Raw genomic sequence first — 26,443 nt, 5'->3', positions numbered from 1 at the left:
AATAGGGTAGAAAGACTTATTGCAAACATTCATAGGATTTGCTGTTGTGAATTGCATATGCACAGAGACTGCTCATGTACATTGTAAGAAAACAGCTTCTGATATCAAGATTGTACTTGCCCATGTAAAAGCTGATGGGTTGATGTAATAGACACCTGTGGATGGCCCGTTGGTTTCTCAGGAATCCACCCTACATCATGTTATGCCAAGGTGAAGACAGATGGGAGTGGTTGAAGAGACAAATACTTGCACTACAAAGTCTGATTTCTCTGTTTTGCTCAAAAGGCTTGGTTTTGTGGGTTTTGGGTTTCTTTTTTCTCTGTACAACTTCTCCCTGTGCAACTCGCTTCCTCCCCTTCAAGGTCATTGGAGCAACACACACAGACTTCTTGGAATAGGGTAGGAAGGGATAAGGAACTGCTTATAGAAATACAGAGATTTCTGATTTATCATGCTGTCTCCTAATAACTCAGTTCAATTTAGACTTTTAGAATGTTTCAAAGCAGTTTTCATTTAATTTATTGCAGCTAAAGTATCATTTGTGCCATGTTGCTCTAAAGTCATAAAGTTATTGGAACAGTCAAATTTTGAATGGGAAATTGCATTGGACTCTTCCAAGAGCTCAGCTGAGCACAGTGAATGTCTGCTAAAAGCACTGCTAGCACGTGTACCCTGATTTAGTGTTCTTTGGTATTACTCTGCCCTTTCTACTTGCTTTGTAACTTTTGCCAGGTGTCAGCTATTTGTGAAACTGAAGAACATGCTCTTCAGGCATAGAAGTTTGACAGGGCTATATATATATATATATATGGAAGCCTGGTCATTTGACATGGTAAAAGGAAAACTCTTTTACTATGTTAAAATCATGCACATGTTTACTGGAAAATTTTCTGTGGTTCTGAAACTGTGTTACTTACCTTGGCATCACCATGGTGCTATTTGCTATGAAAATTTGTCAAAACACTAAAAATGTTGAAAGATTGTAAAGAACATGATCAGCATAGGTATCATTAGGTTTGGAGTCTTACTGAGCAAGTTCCAGTCAGCAGATGAAGGGGCTGCAGAATTCTCTGTGACCCCTAGTGTCTCCTGAGTTCTTTTTCAGATCCTGAAAATCAGCATCACATTAGACTTGGAGGTACTTGCGACTGACAGCTGCCTTCTAGTGGTTGTGCCATGCAAAAGAGACATCCTCCACTTTCACTGTTCTGTTTAATATAATGGAAGTTATCCTTGCAAGTCTGAAGTCTCAAACCTTACTTCCTGGGTTATTAAATACAACTGTACATGATTTGGAGGTTTGCTTTTTAAAGACAATAGTGAAATGGACTTAAATTCAGATGGGCAGTTTTAATTCTCACACTCTCCAAACCTTGAAGGCTTAAATTTGTTTGGAAGACATCAAAAGTGTAGGATTTCTGGCATAAGTATGTGTACAGCATGGACAAGCTGCTGTCCCTAAGCACACTGCTTCTGTATTAAGAATTTAGCTTTAGTCCCACGTGATGGTATTTCAGGAAGGAATGTTGGCTCTTGCAAACTACCAATGTGGCAGCAACTAATTTTGTACTGGGGGTCATGGAGGCAAAATGCAGGAAGAAGCTTTGCTTTATATTCTGAAACTGTCCAAGGCTGCTGGATGTGCATGAGGCTAGTTACTATCACAGACTACCTGATAGCTAAGTAGTGGTCACACTCCAAATGACAGTTATTTCTTCCCTCTGTTTCCTCTTGTATTCTTCTTCAGCAGTTTTCTTCAGTGGTAGGCTAAGATTTATTGATTAGTTTGTTTTTATATAGATGTAGTGTGTATATATAAGTAGATAGATACATATAGAAAAATAAGTATGTGTATACTTACACTATACTTTGTAAGTCCATGTTTCTTCGTAATCAGAAAACAAGGTGCTTCATAGTAAACCCAGCAGTATATTAATACCATTAAAGGTATCCTAAAATTGTTAATACTTGCAGCAGTAGAAAGATCTCTTCATGCCTAAAAAGGCCTCCTAATGTAGGATAGGTTTCAGAGAAATTGTTCTAAACTGTTTTCAGATTTGTAAGATGTTAATACAGAAAACGTAAAATTCTAAGAGGCGTTTTTGTGTTCTAAAACGGCATTATGGTATCCGTAAGAGCTACCAAGTTCTTGGAACTCCTGAAGCATTAAAAGTTCTATTACAGATATATATATTACATTTTTATGTTTTGTTGTCATTTTTATATTAATTATAATCAATATCATTAGTTTATAAATTTGTCACTTGAGCATTTACCTTATACAGGCTATTTATATTGCTCCTTTAATACCCTGTGGATTTTGCATTCTAGTTGCTGCTTAGTTTCTGCTTTAGGCAGTTTGTATTTCAGAGAAACTATTAGTATACTGTTAGCCCACTTTTCTTCAGCAGCAGCAGCAAAGTGTGTGTTAAGCATTCATTTTACATTAGCCAAGCATGTGAAGTTAGCCTGGAAATACATTTAAATTATTAATACATGGCAGAAATCTGCTATCCCTTTCGATACAGTCTATTCATGTACCACTAACACATACCAAATCGTGCTAGGCCCTGCTTATAGCAGGGGCTTGGATCAGATGACTTCCAGACGTGCCTTTCAGCCCAAATTATCCTATGATTTTTCTTACGTATGTGCAGATTGTAAGGGATAATGGTGATGGTGATCCATGGCAGAAGGATCAAGGGTATGAAATGAATTCCCGTGGAGGAAAAGCATAACAATAAGGAGAAGGGTTGTAGAGATGGGGTCAGCTTCTCGCTCTGCCACCGCCTTTGAAGGTTGTAGAAACTGATGTCAAGTAAAACAACTTAGCTATAAAAATGAAACTGCAGTTTGACAGTTGCATTAAGCTAACCCCAAAGTGTAGACTGCTGCCAGAGAAGGGGGTCCTTGCCCTCAGCTGCACATTCCTGCCTCCCCCTTTATGGTGAAATTTGGTGCTTATGTGCTGAAGCACATCAGTAATTGATCTGCCACGAAGTTTGTAAGCTGCTGCATGGTTGTGTGATCTCTGGTGCCAGTGCATATGAGAAGGTGAAAATGTGCTGCTGGAGGCAGGAAGACACCTCTTCAGGCACAGCCAGTGTGTAATTTGGTCCAGGTTGTTCAGGAGCTTGTTGCTTTGAGAGTGCTTGTGTACCTCGCAGTGGTGCTGTGTTCAGAAGGAAGTGAGAGAAGCTTGCAATGTGTTAGGTCCTGGCTGCAAAGATTCCTTCTGAATTTCAATTCAGGTGACAGGACTTTTTATGGAATAGAGGAAGCAGGGCAGGAGCAGTTCTTAACCCTCTTCTCAGCTCTTACTGTTTCTTTCTGTGAGACACATCTAATACTTGTGTTCATCTGCTTTTCAAAGCTTTGGACCAGCCAAATGCCAGTGATGGTATTCTTCCCCTGCCATTTAGATTTTTTTGTATGCTTCACAACACATGTAAACAGATTACTGGCTTGCCTAGCTTTACATAGCTATGTGAGAAAAATGACAATTCCTGAAATTTTATAGTTTCTGCTCCAACTCTCCATGAGGCACTGTTAGCGCAGAGAAAAATTTTCTCAACAAAATGTGTAGTGGTGCAACTTTAAGCATCTTATATGTGTTGAGAACAATAATTGTAAGACCTGTGATTCTATCTACCAACTAATTTATTGATTTATTAACCTGCTTTCTGCCTGCTAAGAGATTTCCTGATGTTTCAGATACCCAGGAAGGTTCAAACAGGTGTAGAGTCTTAACACTGCTGAGAAATGTGGTTGTTACAGAAAGCTTGTGGCAACATAAACTATTACATCTGAGGTATATACTCACAAGAAATGTGTTGCTGATACACCAGTTCTTTTGGTATCATCTGCTTTATTTTTGAGTTGAGGATGACTGTCACGAATGATGCAGAAACAGCAAAAGTGGTGTGATAGGAGAGAACATTGTAATTCTCGTAATGCAGGCTGGTATGTCAGTTCATGGCCTCCAATGAGTAAATAACGTTTCTATTGAACGTTGAATCCTACTGGAGAAGGAAAAAGCACCAAAGCTTTCAAGTAGCATAAGGGCAACATTTACTTATCACTGCTAGTGATACGGGCTTGGAAACGAGTTCTTAACCCTGGAGAGGCTGAATTTTCACTTGCAGTAAGGTAAGAGCATTTAAACTGGCCAATAGCAAGGCTTTAGACATGTAGAGCATTTTGGGGTGACTAGATTTTTCTTAGATACTTTATTGTGTATTTTAAGAAATACAGTAAACAAACACCAAGTAGTGTTGTAGAGGTATTATTCTTTTGGGATAATACAGTCTATGCTGTACCTTAGGTGAGGCCACATTGCCTGAGTCTCCCTCCTTTATGGATAGGTACTTAAAGGGGAGTGGGGGTTGCCACTCTTAAGCGTAACTACTAGTAGTGCTGAAGGATGTGTGTACAGAAATGGCTATCTTGCGTGCTAACTTCTACAAGTGGCAAGACAAGCTTCCTTTGGTATCTGGAAAAAAAGTCCATTCATGGATGTGTAATTTTTGCAAGCTTCATCTAGGGTATTATTCTGCAAATAATGAAGTGTTGACCATTTTGCAAACATATTGTGCAGTCCTGACACAGCTATGCAAAGACCTTGAAAAGTGAGGAAATGCAGTAGTACAGTCTTTTGTGGTCTTGGCCTTAACTCGGAGGAATCTGAGGCTGCCTAGAGAAAGTTAACAGCTATGGAACTACTTAATTAGCATGGTGATCAAGAGGCAAACTTAATGTTCCCCTGTTTCTGCAGAACTAAATTTATTTTCTGGTTAGCATTACACTGAATGAAAGGTGTTCCATATTTTAGAGTTAACAGAACACAGTCAATGTAACGCTGAAAGTTGGAAACAGAAATCAGTGATAGTAACAGGTTGTGCCTCGACCTGATACAAGATATGGCAAGCAGACTACTTGGGCTCTAGCTCAGAGCTTGGCTAGTTTCTGTGCCTTGTATAGTGTGTGTCTTGCTTCTGGTGCCTCACTTGTGTGCCCTAGAAAGTGATTCAGAATGTGGAAAATCAGATTGTTCCTCCTTGGTTTTTTGAAGACATGGTCTTTAACCTAGGAAACTGGAATGGACTACCTTGTCTCATGGAAGATGACCATTTGATTATTCCTTAGTGACTTGTGGCTGGGGCACCTATGCTGGGAATGGATGATGCTGCCAGAGCAGATTATTCTTTTGCTCATGTTTTTTTGCGCTTGACATGAAGATGAATGGGAGCCATCTTTAATTTGCCATGTCCTTGGTTTCTCATTGTGAGGATTTTATTACAATGACTACGGAGAAAAAGAGGCGTCTTTAAAATTTATTCCAATGAGTGCAGGTTTAAATGCTATACACTGACTGAAAGGTCAGTACCAACATATGAAGAAAATTCAAAATATATTGTTCTGTGCTTTGGTTTAAATGCATGTTTCCATGTCTTCTTTTTTTTATAGCTTCTTCAACAGCTGAAGCGATTAATATGTGACCTCTGCAGATTATATAATCTTCCTCAGCATCCAGATGTTGAAATGTTAGATCAGCCGTTACCAGCTGGACAGGTAAATTAAAATACTGTGGACACTTTCTTACGGCAATGAAGGCGTTGTTTTTTTCAAATCCAAGCAACGTGATGGTGGGAATGATTAAACCTTGACTGAGATATGAAGTACTGTTGCTTTATGGTGTTCTCAATCTGAATTTTGTTTGCAGAATCCATTTAATAATAGTGTGATAATATTACACGATTTACTTTGGAGCTCCTGTATCATTGAAAGGTGTATATGTGATACCAGTCCTGTCAGTTTAATTCCCCCCTAAATGTTGTTCAAGCCAATTGCTGTGCATTCCTAGTGCTTCCCAAATTTTCATTTTTCCCGAAATGTAAATGTGATTAAACACTGTTTGCTTTTTGTTGAAGAGTATATGTTTTACAGTGTGCACTTGGATGAACCTCTGTTGATGTTTTCTTTCCTCTTCAATCCCTTGCAGAGACATGGGATATCAAGACCATATGCTACTTTGGGTAGGGAGTATCTTGAGGTGCCTTGTTTACTTTTTGTGCACTTGACAAATTAGGAGTTGTGAAGGGCTGTGGAATGTTCTGGTTAACTAAAATGTTTTGTATTGTGCTGAAAACAGAACTGGTAAGACAGTAACTGTTCATTTTTGTATTTTTAATAAGATTATGATGCCTTCTTTTGCTTATACATGTTAAGATGACATGCTTTCTAAAAACTCCTGTAGTGTAAACAGATGGTTTTCCTGTGGTGACAGTACTATAGTAATGACAAATAACTTGCTTAATTTTGGTCACGTGCCAAACTGTAATCCTATAGGTCTTTTCTCTCAGCCACCCACATAGCAGTGCAACTGTAAGGCAATAGGCCTGTGATATTAGGAAGCAGCTTCATTTGAAGAGCCTTGCTTATGCTCTGAAACTAAAAAACAAACTTGTGGAAGTTTTCTTAGCCAGAAATGTCAGATAATTTGTGGGTTAAGTAGGAGTGGCCTTAGTAAGTCAGACTGAAGATCCGTCTAGTCCCCTGCATTGTTTACAGCAGTGGCATTCCTTCTTTGCCAAAGGGAGAGGAAGCAGAGGGTAAGTGTATCAGAATGCTCCTGAGTCTTTATGCAGCTCAAACTTCCTGAGCTTGAAGTGGTATCCTGAAATTGAAAGCCATGAAAAATGAGCTCAATATATTGTTCCGGTATTTTATCAAATAATCTAACAACAGTGGCTATATGATGACAGTAGTTGTTGCATAGAAGTTCTAGGTAGTGAGACAAAAATCCATTAAGTTTTAGAGGTCTAGAGTTTTTTCTTTTTAGATGTCTAGCACGTATATGGATTCTGGTCAGAGCTATGATCTGATTTCATGGTGAAGAGATCATGAGTTATAACCTGCTTGACTTGTTTATGGCGTTTGTCACTGTCCCAGAATAGGATATCCTTATCTGAATCTTAAGTTTCAACTTAGAACTTAATGTGAAATTAATTGTGACACTCTGTTTCTTTGCTTCATGCAAAAACCTCTTCACTGTTGTACTCCAGAAAAGCATCTTTGTATGTCTGTCACGTTAAACTTCAGTCCTCTGCAGACCTTGATAAATGTAACTTTCATATATACTGCTTTCTCTTTTGATAGTAGACTTCCTGGTTTTGAAAGAAAGGAACATGTGCACAACTTATGCAGAAACCTCATTGTTGTATTGCAGAATGGGACAACCGAAGAAGTTACATCAGAGGAGGAGGAAGAAGAAGATATGGGTGAAGTATGTGTATATATGAGATTGCTGTCCTAATCTACTAGAATTCTGGCATTGTGCTCTGCAGTGGCTGGCTAGTTATTAAACCAAACTGTAAAATGTAGTCTCCCTAAAGTTCAGTAGAAAAGATAATTAAAAATTTGGATGGTTACCTTAATGTCAGCTTTCACTTCAACCACAAAACTGGTGAGATTTTCTTAAACCTGGATTTCAGCTGTGAGCTTACTTGGGTACGGAGAATTGTACATCTGTTTGTGCTTTAGTCAAACAATACATAACACTGTGTGCCAAATCAGTAAGTTCACGTTGTTAACTCCTATTTCAAGCAGCATATGAACTGGCTCTGATATGCTTGAAAGTGCCTCCCAAATTGAAGCTGACTGGCTAAGAGTAAATGAGTCTGCTGATTCATTAAACAGGGGAGCTAGTTTTTAACTACAATACACTGAAGGAAATGGAAGGACATCCAAAACAGACATGCTAAACTTTAAGGGGTTTATGTCACTGTCTGGCAACATGGTGCTTCTTTTAATGAGATTTTTATTGTGTGAGAACCACCCCTTTCAATTACTTGTACTGCACGTTAGAATAGCTCTAAGATGCTTGCTTTTTAAACCACTATAGTAGCCTTGTTATAAGAGAACTGACTACTTCAGATTTAGATTTTTAATGAAGAAGGAGTGTAGTGAGAATGAACAACTCCTATTCTGAATAAAAGGTCTTCCTTTAGAAAAGATCTAAATGTTACCCATATTCTGGAGTTAATTTGAAGCAGCCTATCTTATACCATACTTAGCCTGATCCAGACCACGTTTGTTGGAGACACAGTTTCTGTAAAGGTAGTATGTATTCTCCAATATCCTGCTGCCACAAGGCTGTTGTTGCTTGCGGACTTGTAAGTAGCCCCTAATACTCTGTTCAGGTTACTTAGACAAAAAAATTGTCACGTCTGTCATTATTTATAAACTGTCCGGTGGCATAGTGAGTGTGGCACTGGTATCACCAACTTGTAATCTAGTCCAATTTCTAAAGTGAAAAGCAGCTCACTGTTCCTAGGGCTGTATCATTATTTTGAGAAACATGAGCATTTTAAAGAATACTCGATCTAAAATCTGTTACAGTCGGAGGAAACAGTATTGTCAAAGGCACCAGATAGGTGTTTTTTCTACTATGTAAGACATCCTTGAATTTGCATTTATGGCTAGGTTTTCCTGCCATGCAAACAGATGGTGCATAAAGAGTAGCCACAGGTGTGGTGGAGCACTGCATATTGGAGCATTCTGATAGTTGTGTGCTCATAGCTTGCTGGTGTGGCTGCTGTAGTGCTTCCTTTTTCATCTCAAGGCATTTACATCCTTCCCCTCTTCTCCACAAATAGCACTTGAATCGCCTTACAGGCAGTTGTCTTAAGTTCAGAGAGCTCCTCTGCAACAGGAGAACCCCGTCTCAGAATACAGAGGGGAGGATTTTTCAGTGTCTTAGTCTAGAACTCAAAACTGAAATGTTGGCTTGTGTGATCAGAATACTTGACTACATAATTTTGTAATTCCAAGTTGCTGCATCTAATCTTTAGCTGAAATGTTCACCTTGAGTAAAAGTACATGTAGCTTTCTAATACATAACTTTCTTGAAGGGTTGCTGTAGCCCTGCCGGATATGTTAGTCATTGTTTGCCAGAAGTGTAATATAGCTAGGATTCTAATTGAAAAGACTCTGCAATTAGAAACATCTTGGAGACACTCTAATGTTGGGTACTCTTGGATTCTCAAGCCCTGTTCAGAATGCCTTAACTTCTTGTTTTCTACCTACTTCAATGGGCTAATTCACTAGAATCTTAACTTCTTGTGGAGGTTTTATTGTGCTTGTTTCTGTGACCAGAAGCATGTTGTGAAATGTGGTCTCATTTGTATTGTGAAGGCTCCCTACACTTCCAGTGAATACTGTTGGCTGAGAGAGTGAAGTTAGAGCAAAATAGAAATGGCATCCAACAGTCACTAATACATAGTGCTGTGCAGTATGCGACTGTATCCCTAAATGCCCTTGGAGAGGGTTTCGTTGAATGAAGAGCACAGTTAAGTTACAGTGAATTTTCCTCTATCCTGTAGGACATTGAAGATCTGGATCACTATGATATGAAGGAGGAGGAACCAGTTGATGGGAAGAAATCTGAGGATGAAGGCATTGAAAAAGAGAACCTTGCAATCTTAGAAAAAATCAGAAAAAATCAAAGGCAAGATCACTTAAATGTGAGTTAATGGTTTATGTTTTTTCTCTGTAATATTTCTGGCTGTACAATAGAAATGGTTTTCAGCAAATAAAGCCTACTGCTATGCACCTAGACATAAATTAGCGTGTAGCTGATTTCCAGCATATATAAGAAAAACATCTCAAGTTATGGGACCTAAATAGCTCTTTTTGGTGAAGTTTGAATAGGCTAGCTAGGATTCCAAGGTCATTTAGTAAATAGACTCATCTTTCATCAAAATCTTTGGCACAGGAAGTTAGTTGTCAGCCCACATCCCACAGAGGCACAGAAACTACTTCAAAGCACTCTCATCCTGGGAGAATGCTATCATAATTTGTTTTGTCAAACTGGGTTGGGGTATTCTTGGCATTTTAGATGAAGAAACATCTTTTAGTTTTCTCACTAGAGTCAACTCTTACATGCAAATCCAGGTTTCACACTTGTTAATGATATTTAACTGCTTATCCAATTTACAGAGGTATCTATTTGGTTGTCCCTCTGTCTCTTTCTTGATGCCTTTGTTACAAATAGTAGTCCTCCTTGCAGAATCAGCAGAAAGCATCTAGGTTATAAGCATGACTTTTGTTGCTGAGCCCTTATTAAAATAAAGCCGTATACAAAACAGACTGCATTAAAATTCATGGGTGACTTAACATACTTAGTAAACCCAGGAATTTGTGCTTTAAATCCATTTTATGCATGAGTTTGTTTTTCAGTAATATCTACACCATGTGGAAATTACTGAAGGGTGTTGGGGTTTTTTGCCAGACATAAAGCAAGGGGCCTTCAGCAGCTCTGCAGCTTTATTATCACAGTTTTCTGAGTGATCCTGCCAGCAGGCAGTTGTAAAAAAACTGTTTGTTCTCCAGAGGCTTAGAAGTGTTTTGTCACAAGTGCCAAGTTTCAGAGAACCTTCTACTTCTCAAAGGTGCATGTAGGAGGGAATGATGATGTCACACAACCTTAATTTTATTTAGCCTGGCTTCCAAAGAAATCAAACTTTTGTTTCACAGAGGCTTAAAATGTGTAATGCTTTTGTTCATGACCAGTTTCAGCCAAAAGTAAGGGTTCTAAAATTTTCGTAAGTCACCTGTACAGAAGGAAGGTGCTTGAACTGGTGCCTGCTACTGTGTGAGCTCATAAGGTTTTTTTATATGTTGTTTGGCAAGTCAGCAGACACGTACATCGTGTCCAGGCACAAGATGTGCTATTTCTTATTAAGCTAATAGCTGAGGACGTGAGCAGTAGTTAGGTATAGGGGAGGGACCTGTATTTAGGGAAGGCATAAGATTTAGGAATTGGTATGTAGGGAACACATGGATTTTTGCCCAAGGAACCAGCTTTGTTCTAGTTCAAGAAAAATCTTGATGATCTTTCCAGTAAATATTTTCTAAAAAGCCTAAATTATATTTAAATTATATTAGATTCAAGAGAATTGCTGTTGTAAACCTCTTTTGATTTGTAGTGAGAACTATATATATTCGAAGTGCTCAGCACTAACCAAGCCAATCCACTTCTAATATTGGATGCACTCCTGGTAGATCTAGTTACAAGAATTTTGGGAAAAGGCTCCTTTAGTTATCAGAATCTTGACTATTTCTTGTCATGAATTACTGGCCCTGAATAACTTTATCTAGTTTAGAAAAAAAATTCTTCCTCTTAGTTACTGACACTTGAACATGCAAAAGAGTTTCAGTTTGTAGCCATCTGCTTTGCAAAGGAAACAAAATAGAAATGCTTCTGTCAGAGTTCTTCAACTACAAGTCTTCTGCTCCTGTCCCAGTGCTGTTCCAATATGACTTGAGTGCAAACCTGTCAAAAATACCTTAGACTTATGTTCTGCTGAAATAGGCAGCATGAGATAGCTGGCTAGAGGAGACTGCTCTGTGATTTGTGTATGAATTCAATAGTTACCTATCAGGTGGTCTGAAGGAACGTGTATGGTAGTGATCACCTGTTTAAAAACAAAACAACCCAAAACCAACAAAAAATCGAACGACAAAGCCAACCAGCCAAAAAAAACCACCCCCAAACAAAAAGAAACCCAAACCTGATCGGTATTTCGGTATTTAAAAGCAGGTAAACATAAGGCGCCGAACTGCTTTTGCTGTATAATCAAGTCTGGTTTAAGACTTGACTAATCATAAATACAATGGTCACTTATTGGTTTTGTTTAAACTCAAATGTTTGTTCAGAGTTTGAGAAGATGCTTATTGAGATTCTGTATATTTATTTACAATTCAGACCTGCTGGTAAAGACTTCTTAATTGTTAAGAAAAAATAAATCCTCTTGCAGCCTTAAAGGCATGGTCTGCTTTACCATCATTTAAAGATCTGGTAGAACTGAAGAAAGGTTTTTGTAATGCCAACATTCTTCCTTGGTGCGGACAGCCTCTTAAACCTGCCGATTTTCTTTTGCTATCTGTTCTTTCCCATTTGGCAAATACTGCCTTTCCTATTGCTTTTTCTGTCCACATCTAGTAGAGCTGAAACGAACACTGCTGGTTTTTTGTTTGACAACAGCAGATTCAACTTACATAATAGCTGTTTCTCATGCCAAGACACTCTCGTTGACGCTGGTGCATAAACAAGGTCAGCTGAGTACAGGGAACAGGGTATTCAACTGCTGCTGAGGAACTGTGGTATTTTTGTGGGTCACCAGAAATAGCTGTGCTGCTTAAATAATTTCTCAAAGGGTTTGTGAGGGTTTACTTTTAAGTGCTTGAGAACTGGAAACTATAGCTGCACTACTGACCTAGGAAAGAGCTAACCTAGTAGCACTTAAATGCCCCTTTATGCTGCCAAAACATGGGACTTTTAATAGAACCTGTTAAATATGATCTAAGATAGCAGAAGTTTGCTCAGTATCCTAACATAAAGCAAAATGTAAATCTGTACAGCCCTTCATAGTGGGTTTTCTTAAAGGACAGTATGAGTTTCACAAACTTAAATGTAGTGGCTAAACATAGTTTAGTTTTCACACAAACCACACAACACTTTGTATACTTTCTCTTGGTATACTTTGTTTTCTCAACAGATGAAAGTAAAATAAAGCCATGCCACTTGCATGCTTGTTGTTGGATGAGAGAACGTGAAGCCTAATGTAGGGCTTTGACAGTGCCCGATGCAACCAGAAGATTTTCAGTTCCTTTACATGTTCTTTGGCCCAAATCCATGAGTCATCCTCTCTCCCCTTGGCTGAAATACAGGTTGAAGTTATGAATCATGCTAAAGGTTTTCCCATAGGAAAAGAGTGCATGCAGTCCCATTCTCACATATTACTAACAGGTTAAAGACATTTTTCTGCTGCTTAAGACTTTTGTCATAGGAGTTTGTAGGGTTTGTGTGTTTTATACAAGTTAAGAATACATATCTACTAATTTTGTAAATGAGTTCTCTTCCTTGGCAGTATCCCTAATCTTACTCTTCTTGCCGGCATCAGGAAATAAGTTTGGCTTGCGGTACGGTATGTAACTTGGAGAAAGAATTAATTCTCCTCTTAACATTGTAATAACTTTAAAGAACCACTTGCTTACTGGGAGTAAAAAAAGTCTTTGAACTGGAATCATTAACTTCAAATATTTAACAACTTGCTGCTGCTTGCTTTTCAGAGGTCTCTCCCCACATAGTCATTTTAGAGATTAATGCTTTTCTTATTAAGATAATGCTATTAGCTTTTTCCATTTCCTGCTGAGGAGTTTATGCACTTTCCTTTAGAAGCCTCAAATGTCTCCACTTTCATCTTCAGATTTTATGAAGTGTAAGGTGTCATTTCCATTTTCAGTCTAATCCTTGAAGTAAGTATGAATCTACTTTAACTTCCATGAATGAATGTACTTCCACACAAATACTGAAAAAGTTCAGTAACAATAAACTTGTATTTGTTAGCTCTTTTTGGGTCACCTCACATTTTGGTTTTTTATCTTGGAGGAGTTTCCATTTTTTGTGTTTTGTTTTAGCAGGTAAGTTTTGGTCTTGTGGCTGAATTATCTGAAATGTATTGTGAATGAGGTGATTTACTGTACTGTTTTGATGTGTGACAGTATTTTTCTATTCAGACAGAAAACAGACAATCCAGTCTTTGGATTTAAACTGCAGTGAACTGCATCTCCTACCTCAGATAACCCCTTTAAGGAGCAGACTGTGGTTATCTTTTGAGGAATGGAAGGTGTGTGTGTGTGTGGGAAATCTCCGAAGGAGAAAAGCTGAGGCTGCAAAACTTCATATCTCTGGAGACTTAGTGCAGCAGACAGCTAGGGCAGTGGCATGTGCTGTGCTCATTTCTGCACGTTTAGGTGTGCCCTACTGACTTGTGAATGCAGAAACTCAGTTCTGAAGCCCTAGTGTTCTTAGAAGTTGCTTAACTGTTGTATAAAATATTTTACTCAGATTTATACATTCACACTAAAATGCTAGTGAAGGATAGAAACACTTCTGAAAAATACAATGCCTACACTGACTTGGACCAAAGTTTTCATGTTTCTGCCAGTGGCAGAAGCACATCCTTGGGGGAAGAGTTTGAGAACAGGACAAGCTTGTAGTGATGCGTCTCATGAATATTTTTCATGTCCAACAGTTTTGGCTCTGGGAATTCCTGTACCAGGTGTTTCTGTTATTTGCAACTCTCAGCAATTGGCATGTTGTTCACATAGATGTTTACTTCCTGTGGCAGGGATTTCTCCAGTTTAGCTACTCATTGTTCTGGAGAACCATGAGTATCCTGGTACAGGAGAGGATGATCAAGTGAGACTTTTTGTGGCTATTTGATTACTTAATAGGAAAAAGCCACTTGGAGCTTGTCTGGCAGCTCTGTTAACTTCTTCAGTTTACAGATCAAATGGCTATGTGTCTCTGCATTTGACATCAACCCCACATGACAGATACCTGTCAGATCCCATGACTGACCAGTTATTTCTAAGGCAGTTGTGACTGTAAGTCTTGATCTCACAACTGGAGAAATGGGAGCTCTATCTCTCTTGGAGTGGTAAGTCCCACTTTTCCGCAAGGATACTCAGTTATTTATCTCTGAATTCAGTCTTTGAAATTATAACTTGCATATAGCTAGTTATTATTGAAAGTTAAAGTTTTTAATTTTAGTGCCATGATAGTCAGAACTGAACTCACTGCTCTGCTATATCACGCAATGGTGTGATGCAAGTAGGACTCTCTTCTAAAATGCATTTTAACAATAGTTATAAAAACCAAAAGTGACACCAGAATGAAAGCTTTGTGTTTCAGAGTGGTGTTTGGCGTATAGCAGTTAATCTCTGCGGGCTTCCTCTTCAGATTCCTCCAAGGGTAGTTCAGAGCACTTCAGGTAAACTCCTGTGCTAAACTTCTTAGGTTAAGCTTGCTAGCCTCTTTCTCTTGGTCACAGATTACTGGTTTGCAGTCTATCGATTCTTCAGAGTAGCAAGTCTAACTATATTTAATACTGCTGTATAAGAAGTGGGCAGACCAACTGGAAGCTCCTAGGAAACAAGGGTGAAAAACACTGTTACAGACATACAAAGTCTACCAAGGCTAGCTTACACACACTAAAACTAACCTTTTTCCTTTTTTTAAATACCACTTCAGTTTATCAGCAGTTATAATGGCACTCAGGAATATATGGATGTGTTATGCTGTGGTTTTTAAATTACTACAGTACAGAAGGTACTTAAATTTTCATATGCAAAGGTGAGCTTCCAACATTGTATACAGAATTCAGTGGCTTAATTTGGAAATAAAGATGCAATGAGGAAACTGGTTTTCCACTGGATGTCTTTAGAATCTAAGTTGTTCTTGAATTGCCTGTATTTAGAGGTTGACATTCCAGGAAGAATGTAACAAAAATCCTTTTTCAGTAAGAAATACAGGAGATGAGGCAAGGGTATTGCATGGCTCTGCATGCAAAGCTTCTCTGTGAAGTTTCTTTCCTCTGGACTCAACACATTCATGAGTCTCAACCTTAACACTCACAGTACAGGTCTGAAAAACCACAGCAATTGTACGGAGAATGGTGGTTAACACTGCGTTGTGTTAACTTTTAAAATGTATGTTAACTTTTTAAGTGTAATGCTTCCTTTTTCAGCTAATCTGCAAATAGTGGATATAAGTAGTAGTAATCTGCAAATAATGTATATAAACAACCACTTTTTTCCCATAAAACTTCATTCACTTGCTGTTAAAGGAAGAAAAATCCCTTCTTTGTCTGATACTGCTCTATAGACATGGGCTTCAGTGAATTGAGAAATGACTTGTCTGGAGCCCTATCCTTATGTAGCTTTTGTTTCATCAGAGGAAAGGAGTTGCCTTTTATTTGCATATTTAATTACAAAGTACATTCTTCATACCGGTCCGTTAAGAAAAACTAGTGGAATTTCAGTAACCTGCATAATTAAATCCAGTGAAATATGGAAATGAATAGCCTGCAAGATTAATCTACAGATTATAGTGTGAAGCTAAGCATATTATATGATGCTGCTGAACAGAGAACACAAAGGAGTATGTGAAGGCTTTAGTATCAAGTAACTATTACTGATATGTAAGACTTATTAAGAAATAATTTGATCCTACAATTTAAGACCTTGTAGAATATATAATATCACTGTTGACTTCAGACAAACAGGGATGATGTTTCAGGTATTAGACGATGGTCATAGCTGCTTCAGATTCCTCTAGAAATACTTCTCTGATACTTCTGTCCAGAAAGGATCTGTCCGTAGATGTTTATAAGGTCTGAAAGGAAACTGAAAAAACAAATCTCTTCAAATTTTTAGATGGAGTAGAAAAACAGACCTATAAACTCAGTACTCATATAGAGAGGCTGAACTTAACTTTGTTCGGGGGGAGTCTTTTTTTGTGTTTGGGGTTTTTTTGGGGAGTGGTCGTCCCCCCCTGCCCCAAGCATACTTATGAGTGACATGTATTAGCCTGTGTTTCAGTGGGAGTGACTGAAGTCCAAGCAGCAGCAGAGATCTGCGCAGGCCTCATGAAATAATCTACCTTTGGGAGACTGACTGCTGGTGAAAGTCAGAGTTTCACAGGGCTGGTGTTCAGGGTGATAGGTACCTTACCTCATTTGAAGTCCTCATTCCTTTTCCATATTTTAAATCTTGTAGCACTAATTTTTATCTCTGTTTTCCAAAAATCTCGAATATAAAATGGTATTTCAGGTGGAATATATAAGCAGGGTAATTGTGTAACATCTAAAGTTTAGTATCAAAATCTTTCCTGCTAGCTTTGGCATGGAATTGAAGAGGGTAATCTAGGTGCTTTGGGTGATCATGTTATTCTAAATAAGTACTTCAGTTTTGTAAGAGGAGAAAGTTCTGTCCTCACTTCAAAGCTCAGAAAATTGGGGCAAAATTTTATACCAAGGTCACAGAACTGTCAATGTTGGGAATGTGTGCAGAATACATGCAGTGCAGCAGTTGATATAAATAGATGTCAGTTACTTGATAACTGGTGTGTTCGTTAGTTTGTCAATAACTGGTGGTTTTTAGGGCCAGTCATATTTTATATGCATGTCTCTTAAAGGTCTTTTTGTTTAGCTTTAGCACTGTATCACAGGCTGAAATATCAGGTTCAGAAATGGTATGCTGAGTTTTCTATCACTTTGAGATGCTGAGTAATACAGAACTGAGCTCTAAAAGAACAGAAGAAATTTCTGCCCTGATTGCATAAACCACAAGAACTATGACAAATCACAACAAAACATTTAGTACTTTAAGATTTACTTACTTTAGTCTTCCCCTGTGTAGGTATTGATTTTTTTCACTCTATTGCAAATAATAGTGTTGCTTTTGTTCTGCATTTTTAAAATAATTCTCTTGGTCTTCCTTTATCCAGAAGCTGCTGTTCTATAGTGGATACTTCCTAACTCCTGTACCTTTTTTCATAACCAAATGCAAATATACTTCTGAGAAAACAGTAAAACCTTACATGCAGAATCTTGTTCTTAGGATTAGTCTTACTCTTCCTTTCAGTGCATAAGAGCAGAAGGTAAAAGGAAATATTTCCCTATTAGAAATGTACTGTGGATGCATCTTGAAAATCAAAAGAGATTAAACTCCTTTACAGAAAAATGTCTGTTATACTTTGATTAAAAGTTTGTATCACCTATGCCAGGTAGTAGTATATATTAATGTGCTGCTTTAGAGGGAGTGTCTTGTTTCTTTTGAGTAGTCTTTGCTCACTAGAATATGTAACTTGTCAAAAACCTAATGGTAATATAGAAATTAATATTTTCTTAATACTTGCTAGTTAGTGTAACTTTGTAATGGAAATAAAGCTGTTTGATGTAAATGCTACTTTTCACTTATTTGGAGTAATTTTTGTTTGTTTCAGGGTGCAGTCTCTGGGTCAGTTCAGGCTTCAGATCGACTTATGAAAGAACTCAGGGATATATATAGATCACAGAGTTATAAAACAGGTAAAATGCTTCTCATTTCCCTTAAAATACACTTTAAAAGAATTATCTTGGCAAATACTTCCTGCTAATCCCACTGTGTTTTGTTGTCATATGTATGTATATATGTGAGTGTGTATGCATGTGTATGTGTGTACATATATATATATAAAAATACATAGATAGATACATTGTATATAATCTCATTCCATAAAATAGTGTATTTGTGGAGAAAAAGGAAGTCAGGATATACATCCTCTAAAATGTTCTTCCTTTTTGTTATGCAAAGCTTCATACGAGAATTAACAGGATTGGTGTAACTAGGAGAATGCTCTTGGGGTGGATGACTACAAAGAACAACTCAAGATTACTCCTGTGGGACTTCTTGAGTTTTCAGAACTACCTGAAATGCAGCTATCCAGGTATATAGGGCAAAAGCTTTCACCACTACCAGCGGGTAGTACTGCTCACAAGAATATGCTTGTTGTAGAGGGATTTGTGTGTAACAGCAGAAGGTTTTGTTATTATATAGGATTTAACCTTAATCATACTGCTGTTACTTTTATTATTTTGTGATGGTGTTAATCTGATTCTGAGCTCTGTGTATTCCTTGGAATAAGGATACAAATGGCAATAGAAAACAAGCTTGTCTTTTAAATTTGTTTGAATAACAGACGGTGATTAGCTTTAGCTAGGTAGGTGGTTGGCTGTTTTATTTGCTCTATATGAGGGCTGTATCTGAACTAGGTCAGCAAAGGAATCAGTATATTGTCTGAGTGTTACCATACAAGAAATAGAAATTACATAGATTTGAGGCAAGTTGTATTCCTGTAGGTCAGCCGAGTAGAGATCGCCCATCACTGCAGCCAGGTATGAGGACCTGGTGCAAGCCAGGATGCGAACAGGAGGAATGCCCGATTAGAAAGTCAGTCTAAACTTTAATCCTCTCTCCATTATTTTTCTGAACTTCTTCCCTAGTTTATTTCTAGTGGGCTTAAATTTCACTCAGTGGCTATGGCATTGTAATTAGTGTGTAAAAGGACAGAGTTGAAGAGAATAGGCTCCTGTTTTGATTTCCCATATTTACCTTTTAGGTAAATAGTTTTATGTGCTGAAGTACTGTGGACAGTGCTAAAATGTCTGAAGTATATATTTGATTAGGTAACCTAGTGTTGATCTAACATAGCCTACTTCTTTTAGACTTTATTGCAACTGAATGCTTGCTAGTATGCCCTAATCACCATCTATCCAGTAAAGAGTTAGATTAGAGGGTCTAAGGAAGAGCCTAGAAATAGATGTGTCATGAGGGATGCTTCACTGGCCGTGTATGATCTTTAGGATTGTTTTTGTGGTTGGAACAAAGATTGGGAATAACAAATCTACTTGACTATAAAGGCTGTATGGTGCTTAATCACATAATGGTACTGCTGGAGGCACAACAAGGAGCCCCTATAATAGGTGTAGTTTCAGGTGAGGATTTGGGTTGCTTAATAATGCCATTTCTTGGCTTTAGGTTAATAACAAGTCTTAACTAGTTGCAGAAGACTGAACTCATAATGTAGGAAAACATACTCTAAATGATGAGGAAAAGTAAATCTTGCTAAACTAAAGAAAGTTGAGAATCAAAAGGGTGAGTATAGTAACTTATTAGCTTGTGACTCAGGAATATGTAAAAAGATTGCAACTGGACGCCTCCTGTTGATCTCTAAAATAAGTTTATGAAGTAAAGTGTCAAGTGGATGTTGACAATATAAAACTGTGGCAATCCTGCTTTGGATCACTGTCCTACTGATACATTTATTAAATTTTGCCAGTAAACGATGCTGTTTGTTATAAAACTTACCTAGACAAATTCCTTATGGCTTCATTTAGTCTTAGGACTTGAGTGAATTTAAATATCAGTTCCTCTCTGCACAAAACTCCTGCTTTTATAGCCTACTTCTGTCTTTAGTTGTTAGATAACTGTCACCATGTGAGCAGGTGCATGGTTAGATAATTGGCTGCTTTTTTTTTTTAATTTAATCTTTGTTAGGAGTACTTGCTCCATGGTCCGTTTTTCCCTTAATTTAATTTCTTATTATTAACCAACAAAGGGAAACATTGTGAAACTTAAAGGTTCTGGTAACTATTGTAAGGTAATTTACCACTGTCTTCATTTTTTGTAATATAAGCCAGAAAATCTAAGGCTGCTTTTTAGTTGCATAAGGATCTCTTTATTTAGTGTATGTGAGGTTACAAGTTTTCAGGACTGACAGTAGGACAACACTGGGAATTCTGAAGTGAGTAATACTTTTAGTAATAGTCCTTTAAATTTTTTCTTTCCTGTTAAACTATTAAAAAATAGCATTAAAAAACACTGTCAGGACTTCAACTATGGGTGTATATTCAAGGTAGTATCCTTGTTTAGAATGAAGTTCCTTTTAGAGATTGAAATACTACTGTTGGAGGTCAAGCAAAGGATGACTACAAGCTTGCTGTCAACAGGAAAGTTGCTTATCTACCTGGAAAATCTAGGTGAAGAACTACCCTTAAAAACAAACAGAAAACCATTTTCTTATGAGCTAACAGAAGCAAAAAATACTCCAGCAATTTTAGATATTCTGCTGTAAATTAGAGTTTCATAACCTGTTTTTATAACAGGAGTCACAAGTTCGCCAAACCAAGGTGATCTCGTTTCCAAATATGAAGTTGGAGATTTGCTTAGTTCATAAGGGAGGATTCACAAAGGTCTTAACATAATTTGGGGGGATAGAGAGGAACAAAGAATTTGGAGATATTAAATGAAATCTTCTCATATCTTTAGCGGTTGTATTGTTCATATATAGTGACTTCAACTCACTGCTTTTATCCAAAGGCTGTATGGTGCATTTACTTCTAGTTGCAATAAAGTTGCTATAAGTAAGACATTGCCTCTATTTTGGAAGGAGTTGGGTTTTGTTCTACCTTTTCATCTCTTTAATTTTTTGCTTTGTTCATGGTTCTGTGTGCTTGCTTTTACTTCATCACCTCTATGGATGGCCTCTTAGAGGAGTAAAACAAAAAATCTCCTGTGTCTGTGAGGGGAACCTACCTTGATACCCTTCCCTACCTTATGGACCTCTCACAAACTGGTACCAATCAGATAAATTCTTCCTGACAGTAATTTTTTTCCTCTTACTGCCTAAATTAAGAAAAAAGCATATGAGCTGGTTCCAAATAATGCCTCTTGACTATTAAAGAAAATCAAACAAAACCCCCCTCAGCTTTGGATAGTGTTGTTAAGAAGCTTCTGTATCAAGACAGCAAGCAACCCTAATGCTGCTGATGTTCACGAGGACGTACAGATACTATTCAGCTCAAAATTTGGGTGCTTGAAAGGTTGATTAAGTAGTTTGCGGTTCTGTTAAGGCTCATTCTTGCTAGTCCTGAACTGTGCACATCTCTGAAGAACCCTCTTACAGCTTCTGGTTTAAGTACAGTACAGCTCTTAAGACCAGCTTTGGGGAAGCTATAATATAAACATGTGGACCTTGGAGCTGAAGGACTGGTACATGAATTCTGGGTAAGAGCAGGACTTCTAGGGTGATGAAGGAATGCAGGAATAGGGCTAGAGGCTTAGTGAATAAACAAGCTGATGGAAGTTCTCTTGTGATCTTCCATTATTTAGGATATTGTCAGAATCCTTACTGTAGCTTGTTCTGTTATCTGTAACAACTATTTTATACTCGTGTTAGGTGCCAAAGCTGTAATAGTGAGAAGCTGCTTCTTCCAGACTTCACTCCCTTTTTGGATGTAGGTGGAAGAAGATATTCTGGATACAGTGGTGGAATAGATGCCTCGTTAATGGGAGTTGACAATGAGCAGAGTTCGGAATGTCAGCTTTTTTGTTGTTACATCAGAGCAGTACAAATTGAAATTCTTGTAATTCATGACTTCCGTTTATACTAAGGGCAAGTCAGAAAATAGTGTCCTTGGACCTGGGAAATTGGAAAAAGGCTTTAGTAGCTCCTTCTGTTCATCCTCAAACACAGATGTGTGGTGTGTCTGATTTAGCTGCTGATTAAAAGGGACACTGAGAGCACAGTGAGTAAGTTTTCAGACCTATTTTGTTGTCCTAGACTTAGCAAAATTTGAAATCATGATCTTGGCTGCAGTGCCTGCTTGTTTGTGGCACTTGCATAAGGAGAAACAAGCATGATTTCTTTACCTTGTTTACTGAGTTTTGGAATGCTTTAGAAATAAGTGTCTGGACAGCTTGAAATGTCATCTGTACTCCCAAGTACTAATGCTTAGAAGTTTCAACTGCAAGATAATGTATTCTAGAATAATAAAACTCAGAAATGAATACTGTAATTCCTTGGAGAGAATGTGGTCACTGCAGTCTATTGGTTGTATAGCCTTCAGAAATCCTAGGCAGATTCCTGATTTGCGTATGTCTTCCAAATAATTCTGTCAGCAACAGATACGCTGTTAAATATTAGCCCAGGTATCAAGTTTAATCATAGTTGTTTAGTGTATATGCATGAATAGTCTGTGGGGGAAGAGATAAGACTTTGGAACATCACTGATACCATTTTCTAAATCTTGTCTGATGGTTAAAGATTTATTGCGTTTTCCTGGGCTGCTTGTGAACTTCTGCAGAGAGGAAGCTTGAGTATGCAAGAAAATGGAAGATAATCTTTCATCCTTCCCTTTGATTGAAATGCATAACTACTGTTTAATGTGCTTGAAACAAATAGACTGCTGAAAATCACCAGCTGGCTTTCAGAGAGAACTATTGTTTTGGTGCATCTGCCTGGCACCTTTGGTTGGCTCTTGGGAATGGGCTTCATCCAATGCAGTATCTTCTCTTTTGGGGTTTTTAGCCCATACACTGTCCAGTGTCCTGTCCTGGTCTGCCAATACTGACGAGAACCTATGAAATATACTGCTGCATACTCACACTGTGTGTTAAGTGTTTTAAAATCGTGTTGGTCGTGTACTGGGTGTAAAAAGTACTGAGTACTAAGCAAGCTGGAGTTGTAGCTGTGAAAAGTTTGAAGGGGAACTGGGAGGGGGGACAAGTGGTTAGGTGTCAGAAAATCATTTTGATTCATGTAGAATTTTTTTTTTTATAGAAGTGAAAGAACTTTTTTTCCTTGCAGTTGCTCAGAAGTGCTTCTGCTTTTGGAGGAAGGATGTGCCTCAGTATCTCAGTAATCTTATCTATTGCTTACATCTACTGACAGTGTTTGTACTTAAAAGCAAAGAATGTTTTTGCTAAGTTTTACCTTGTTAAGCTTTTAGTGCATAATTAATTCTATCTAATATTTCTGCAGGGATATATTCAGTGGAACTGGTAAATGACAGCTTGTATGAATGGCACGTTAAGCTTCTAAAGTAAGTTATTAAAGTTTTTATATGTTCTGAAGAATCTATTTTATTATTGATGCACAGAATCTTACTTCTGATAAATGAGACTCTCTAGCCAGAGCATATAAAATAGTGTGTGGTAGCTACAATTCTGATATACAGAAATGTGCACAGAGATTGAACTGTAGTAATTGAGCTGGCAAAACCCTAAACCCTCTTTGCACAGCCAACAGAATACATATTACCTAACTTTCATTACTGTTCTATTCTCTTTCCAAAACTACTCCAGAATATGAATGATTTTTTTTTTTGGTCTAGAGTTTTTGTCTGGGTGGTTTTATTTTGGTTTTGTTTGTTTTTAATTTCAAGAAAATGCAACTTCTAGTTTCATTCAAGATACAAGAAGGAACAGAGCTGTCTTAGTGTCAGTAGTTCTTTGTTTCTACAGTTGAGCAGACACATAGGACTGAAACTTTTAGGTATAACATAATTATGACTTATATAAGTACATAACTTGTCTTCTCTTATGTACTGCTTTTCACTGTGTGTACCAGATGGTAATTCATCTTCTTGTGTCCATAGTCCAATAACTTTAATTCTGGAGGTATTATACTGAAATTATTCCTGGTAGCGGGATCATCTGCCATCATCCTACAAGATAACCTGTAGGAAGGAAAAGCCTATCCAAAGTAGGCTGAGTGGCTGCAAAAGGTGGCAATGGATGAAAGAACTTCCATCAGTTCAGATATACCATGGTGAATAAGTATAAGGACATAAACTGTTTTAGCACAGTAGTTGACCTGCCTGTAGGAATTGTTGCCTTGTCCTAGTGGTAAGACTTCTCACCAGCTGCTGAAACACAGTTTTGTTTCCTTCTTAGTGTAATCATAGGCATGTGAATGTTTAGAAGATGAAAATGGCAGGAATGACGTATGTCAGAAAAACCTGTGCCATATTACAGGAGGCCTTGTCTGTCAAGTGCTTCTGTAACAAAGTGCTCAAACCACTGTGCAGTGATGTGAAACCTCTTTTCAAGTGCTGTGAACAGGTCTGATTTTCTGCCTTCAAGAAAGAGAAAATGAAATGCATGCAGCAAATGGCTTCCAGAATGACTAAGAGAAGATAAGAAGTATTGTGTTTGTTTATCCCAGCAAAAAGTGTCTGAAAACAAATGAACTGTGTACAGACTAGCTGAGGGGGTAAATGTCAGAGAGAAAAGAGCCCATTTGAATAAGGAACGGTATTGTTCCTAGAATTAAGTAACTCTGATCTGGCCTAGTACAAGCTATGGCTGAAAATGATAGGTTTCTAAGCTTTGGGAGATTTTTTTCTGAAACAACATCCCATTGGTAGGTTGGGGACAAACTGCCCAAGTAGTTCTGAAATGGGATCTGATAAGTTTTTGTGATTTCACCTGTAGCAGCGGATTGGATTTAATAGCCCATCAGTCCCTTTAACGTATGCTTTTGGCTTGCTGCAGGTATTTTTTGACTAGTCTCTTTTAAAAGCTGCTGGGGTGTCAGAGTCTGGGTGGGATTAACCCAGTAGTGTCTGAATTAATGTCTAGGCTGCTCACCACCAGCATTTTGCAATAAACAGTTGCTGAAATTCTGCTGAGCAGAAGCTGCTGGCTTTAATACTTCTGCTGATGCAGATTACTTTTTAACAGCTGATACGGAACTAGGATCGTATATTCCATAAAGGATTCACTAACTGTGTACTGAAAATTAGATCACTGCAGTCTTCCTGTTAGTTCAGCCCCCTCCATCTTCTTGAAACATACATTTTTGGTGAACTGCAGAGGATTTAAATTGCTGTTTTCAAATGAACAGGTTATGTTGCACTAACTAGGTTCAAATAACACTTGATAGTATTGGGAATGTAGTGCGTTGCAGCAAGATTTCATGCTGATCTCATGGCAGAGTATTTACTTTGTAAAGGCAGCAAGAGTTTTCTACAGTTCACCTGAAATTCCAGTTTGTAAACTACAAATACATAAAGGAGCTCTTTAAGAGTAATTACTATTTACAGGTAGTAAAAATATTTATTTCATCCAGGGTCTCCCCCGCTGCTTCTTTTGTAGGGTTGATCCTGATAGCCCACTGCATAGTGATCTTCAGGTCTTAAAAGAAAAAGAAGGTGTAGAATACATTTTACTCAACTTCTCTTTTAAGGTATGTGTCTGTGGGAAGAAATGCTGGAGTTAAATTTGTAGTTTACTGTAGAAAGTTACTGAAATGACCCTCAGCTGTTACTTGGGTAAAGGTGGAGCTGTAGCATTAGAAAAAAAAAAAAAGCATCTTTTTAAGTTTGGCACTAAAGCTTCCCAAAAATGGCTTTTTAGCCAGTACTGTGGAAAAGTGATTTTTACAGAACTGAAAAATTTTACTGCTTTAAAGCTGATTTGCCAAATAAGGCTACTGAAATACTTTCTGATTAGGAAAACAGTATCACAGTATAGTTCTTAACCTGTTTTTTGTTATGCCTTTCAGGATAACTTCCCTTTTGATCCTCCCTTTGTGCGAGTGGTATCTCCTGTGCTCACAGGAGGGTAGGTTTGAGTTGCCTTACAGAAATTTTGCTTTGTGGTAAAAATGTTACAACTTGACATTGGTTGATTGGGTTTGCAGGGAACATTTTGAGGCTACCATGAGACTTCAAGAAATTTCCCCTAAACATATACATGAGCTGCTGTAGACCTTGAGTTTGGTGAAGAGCTCAAAGTATGATGTGGAGACTTGCTTCTCAAGTTTTATGAGCTAATAGTAGGCAAACAGCTGGGTGCAATTCTTTGAATTGCTTAGTTTGTGTCTAGCTTTGAAAAACTCTGTGCCTGCCGTAATGTTTAAGAACTGGCTTCTTTGTGGATGGTTAACATCGCTGTTACTTCTTCTGTTGTGTAGGATGTTTTGAGTTGGTGCTTTGAAGGGATCTTGATCCCTGTGTTGCCTTAAACTTGCTGTATAGTCTTACCTCTTGCTGGTATAGACTCTCTCTTGCTGGTAACACTGCCTTAAAGCTTTTGTCCCAAAACTCATCAAATGCTAATCCAAAAATACTAAATTTAATCGACACCATGCTCCAAAAGTATCTAAAATGTGTTTGAAGTGCTGTCCGTGACACAGAAACTTGTATATATCCATGGAGAGAAGATTAAATTCACCTTCTATTATACCTGTACATTTGAAAATGCAGTC

General features: G+C 37.9%; 1 protein-coding gene across 4 annotated transcripts in view; it reads left to right on the top strand.

Annotated features, from left to right (window-relative positions):
• UBE2Q2 (ubiquitin conjugating enzyme E2 Q2) overlaps positions 1 to 26,443 on the top strand; it is a 52,481-nt gene that overhangs the window by 19,567 nt on the left and 6,471 nt on the right. For 3 of the 4 annotated variants that reach the window (XM_074837713.1, XM_074837711.1, XM_074837712.1), the window contains 7 exons: positions 5,467 to 5,571; positions 7,229 to 7,285; positions 9,384 to 9,524; positions 17,855 to 17,939; positions 23,213 to 23,273; positions 25,330 to 25,420; positions 25,739 to 25,797. In XM_074837713.1, the coding sequence (XP_074693814.1) occupies positions 5,467 to 5,571; positions 7,229 to 7,285; positions 9,384 to 9,524; positions 17,855 to 17,939; positions 23,213 to 23,273; positions 25,330 to 25,420; positions 25,739 to 25,797 (599 nt within the window). The remainder of the gene's footprint in view (positions 1 to 5,466; positions 5,572 to 7,228; positions 7,286 to 9,383; positions 9,525 to 17,854; positions 17,940 to 23,212; positions 23,274 to 25,329; positions 25,421 to 25,738; positions 25,798 to 26,443) is intronic. The other variant, XM_074837714.1, reaches the window with a different exon arrangement.

Source organism: Strix aluco, chromosome 12 (assembly GCF_031877795.1).
Source record: "Strix aluco isolate bStrAlu1 chromosome 12, bStrAlu1.hap1, whole genome shotgun sequence".
NCBI classification, from domain to species: Eukaryota; Metazoa; Chordata; class Aves; order Strigiformes; family Strigidae; genus Strix; species Strix aluco.
This window is presented reverse-complemented; position numbering and strand designations above follow the sequence as displayed.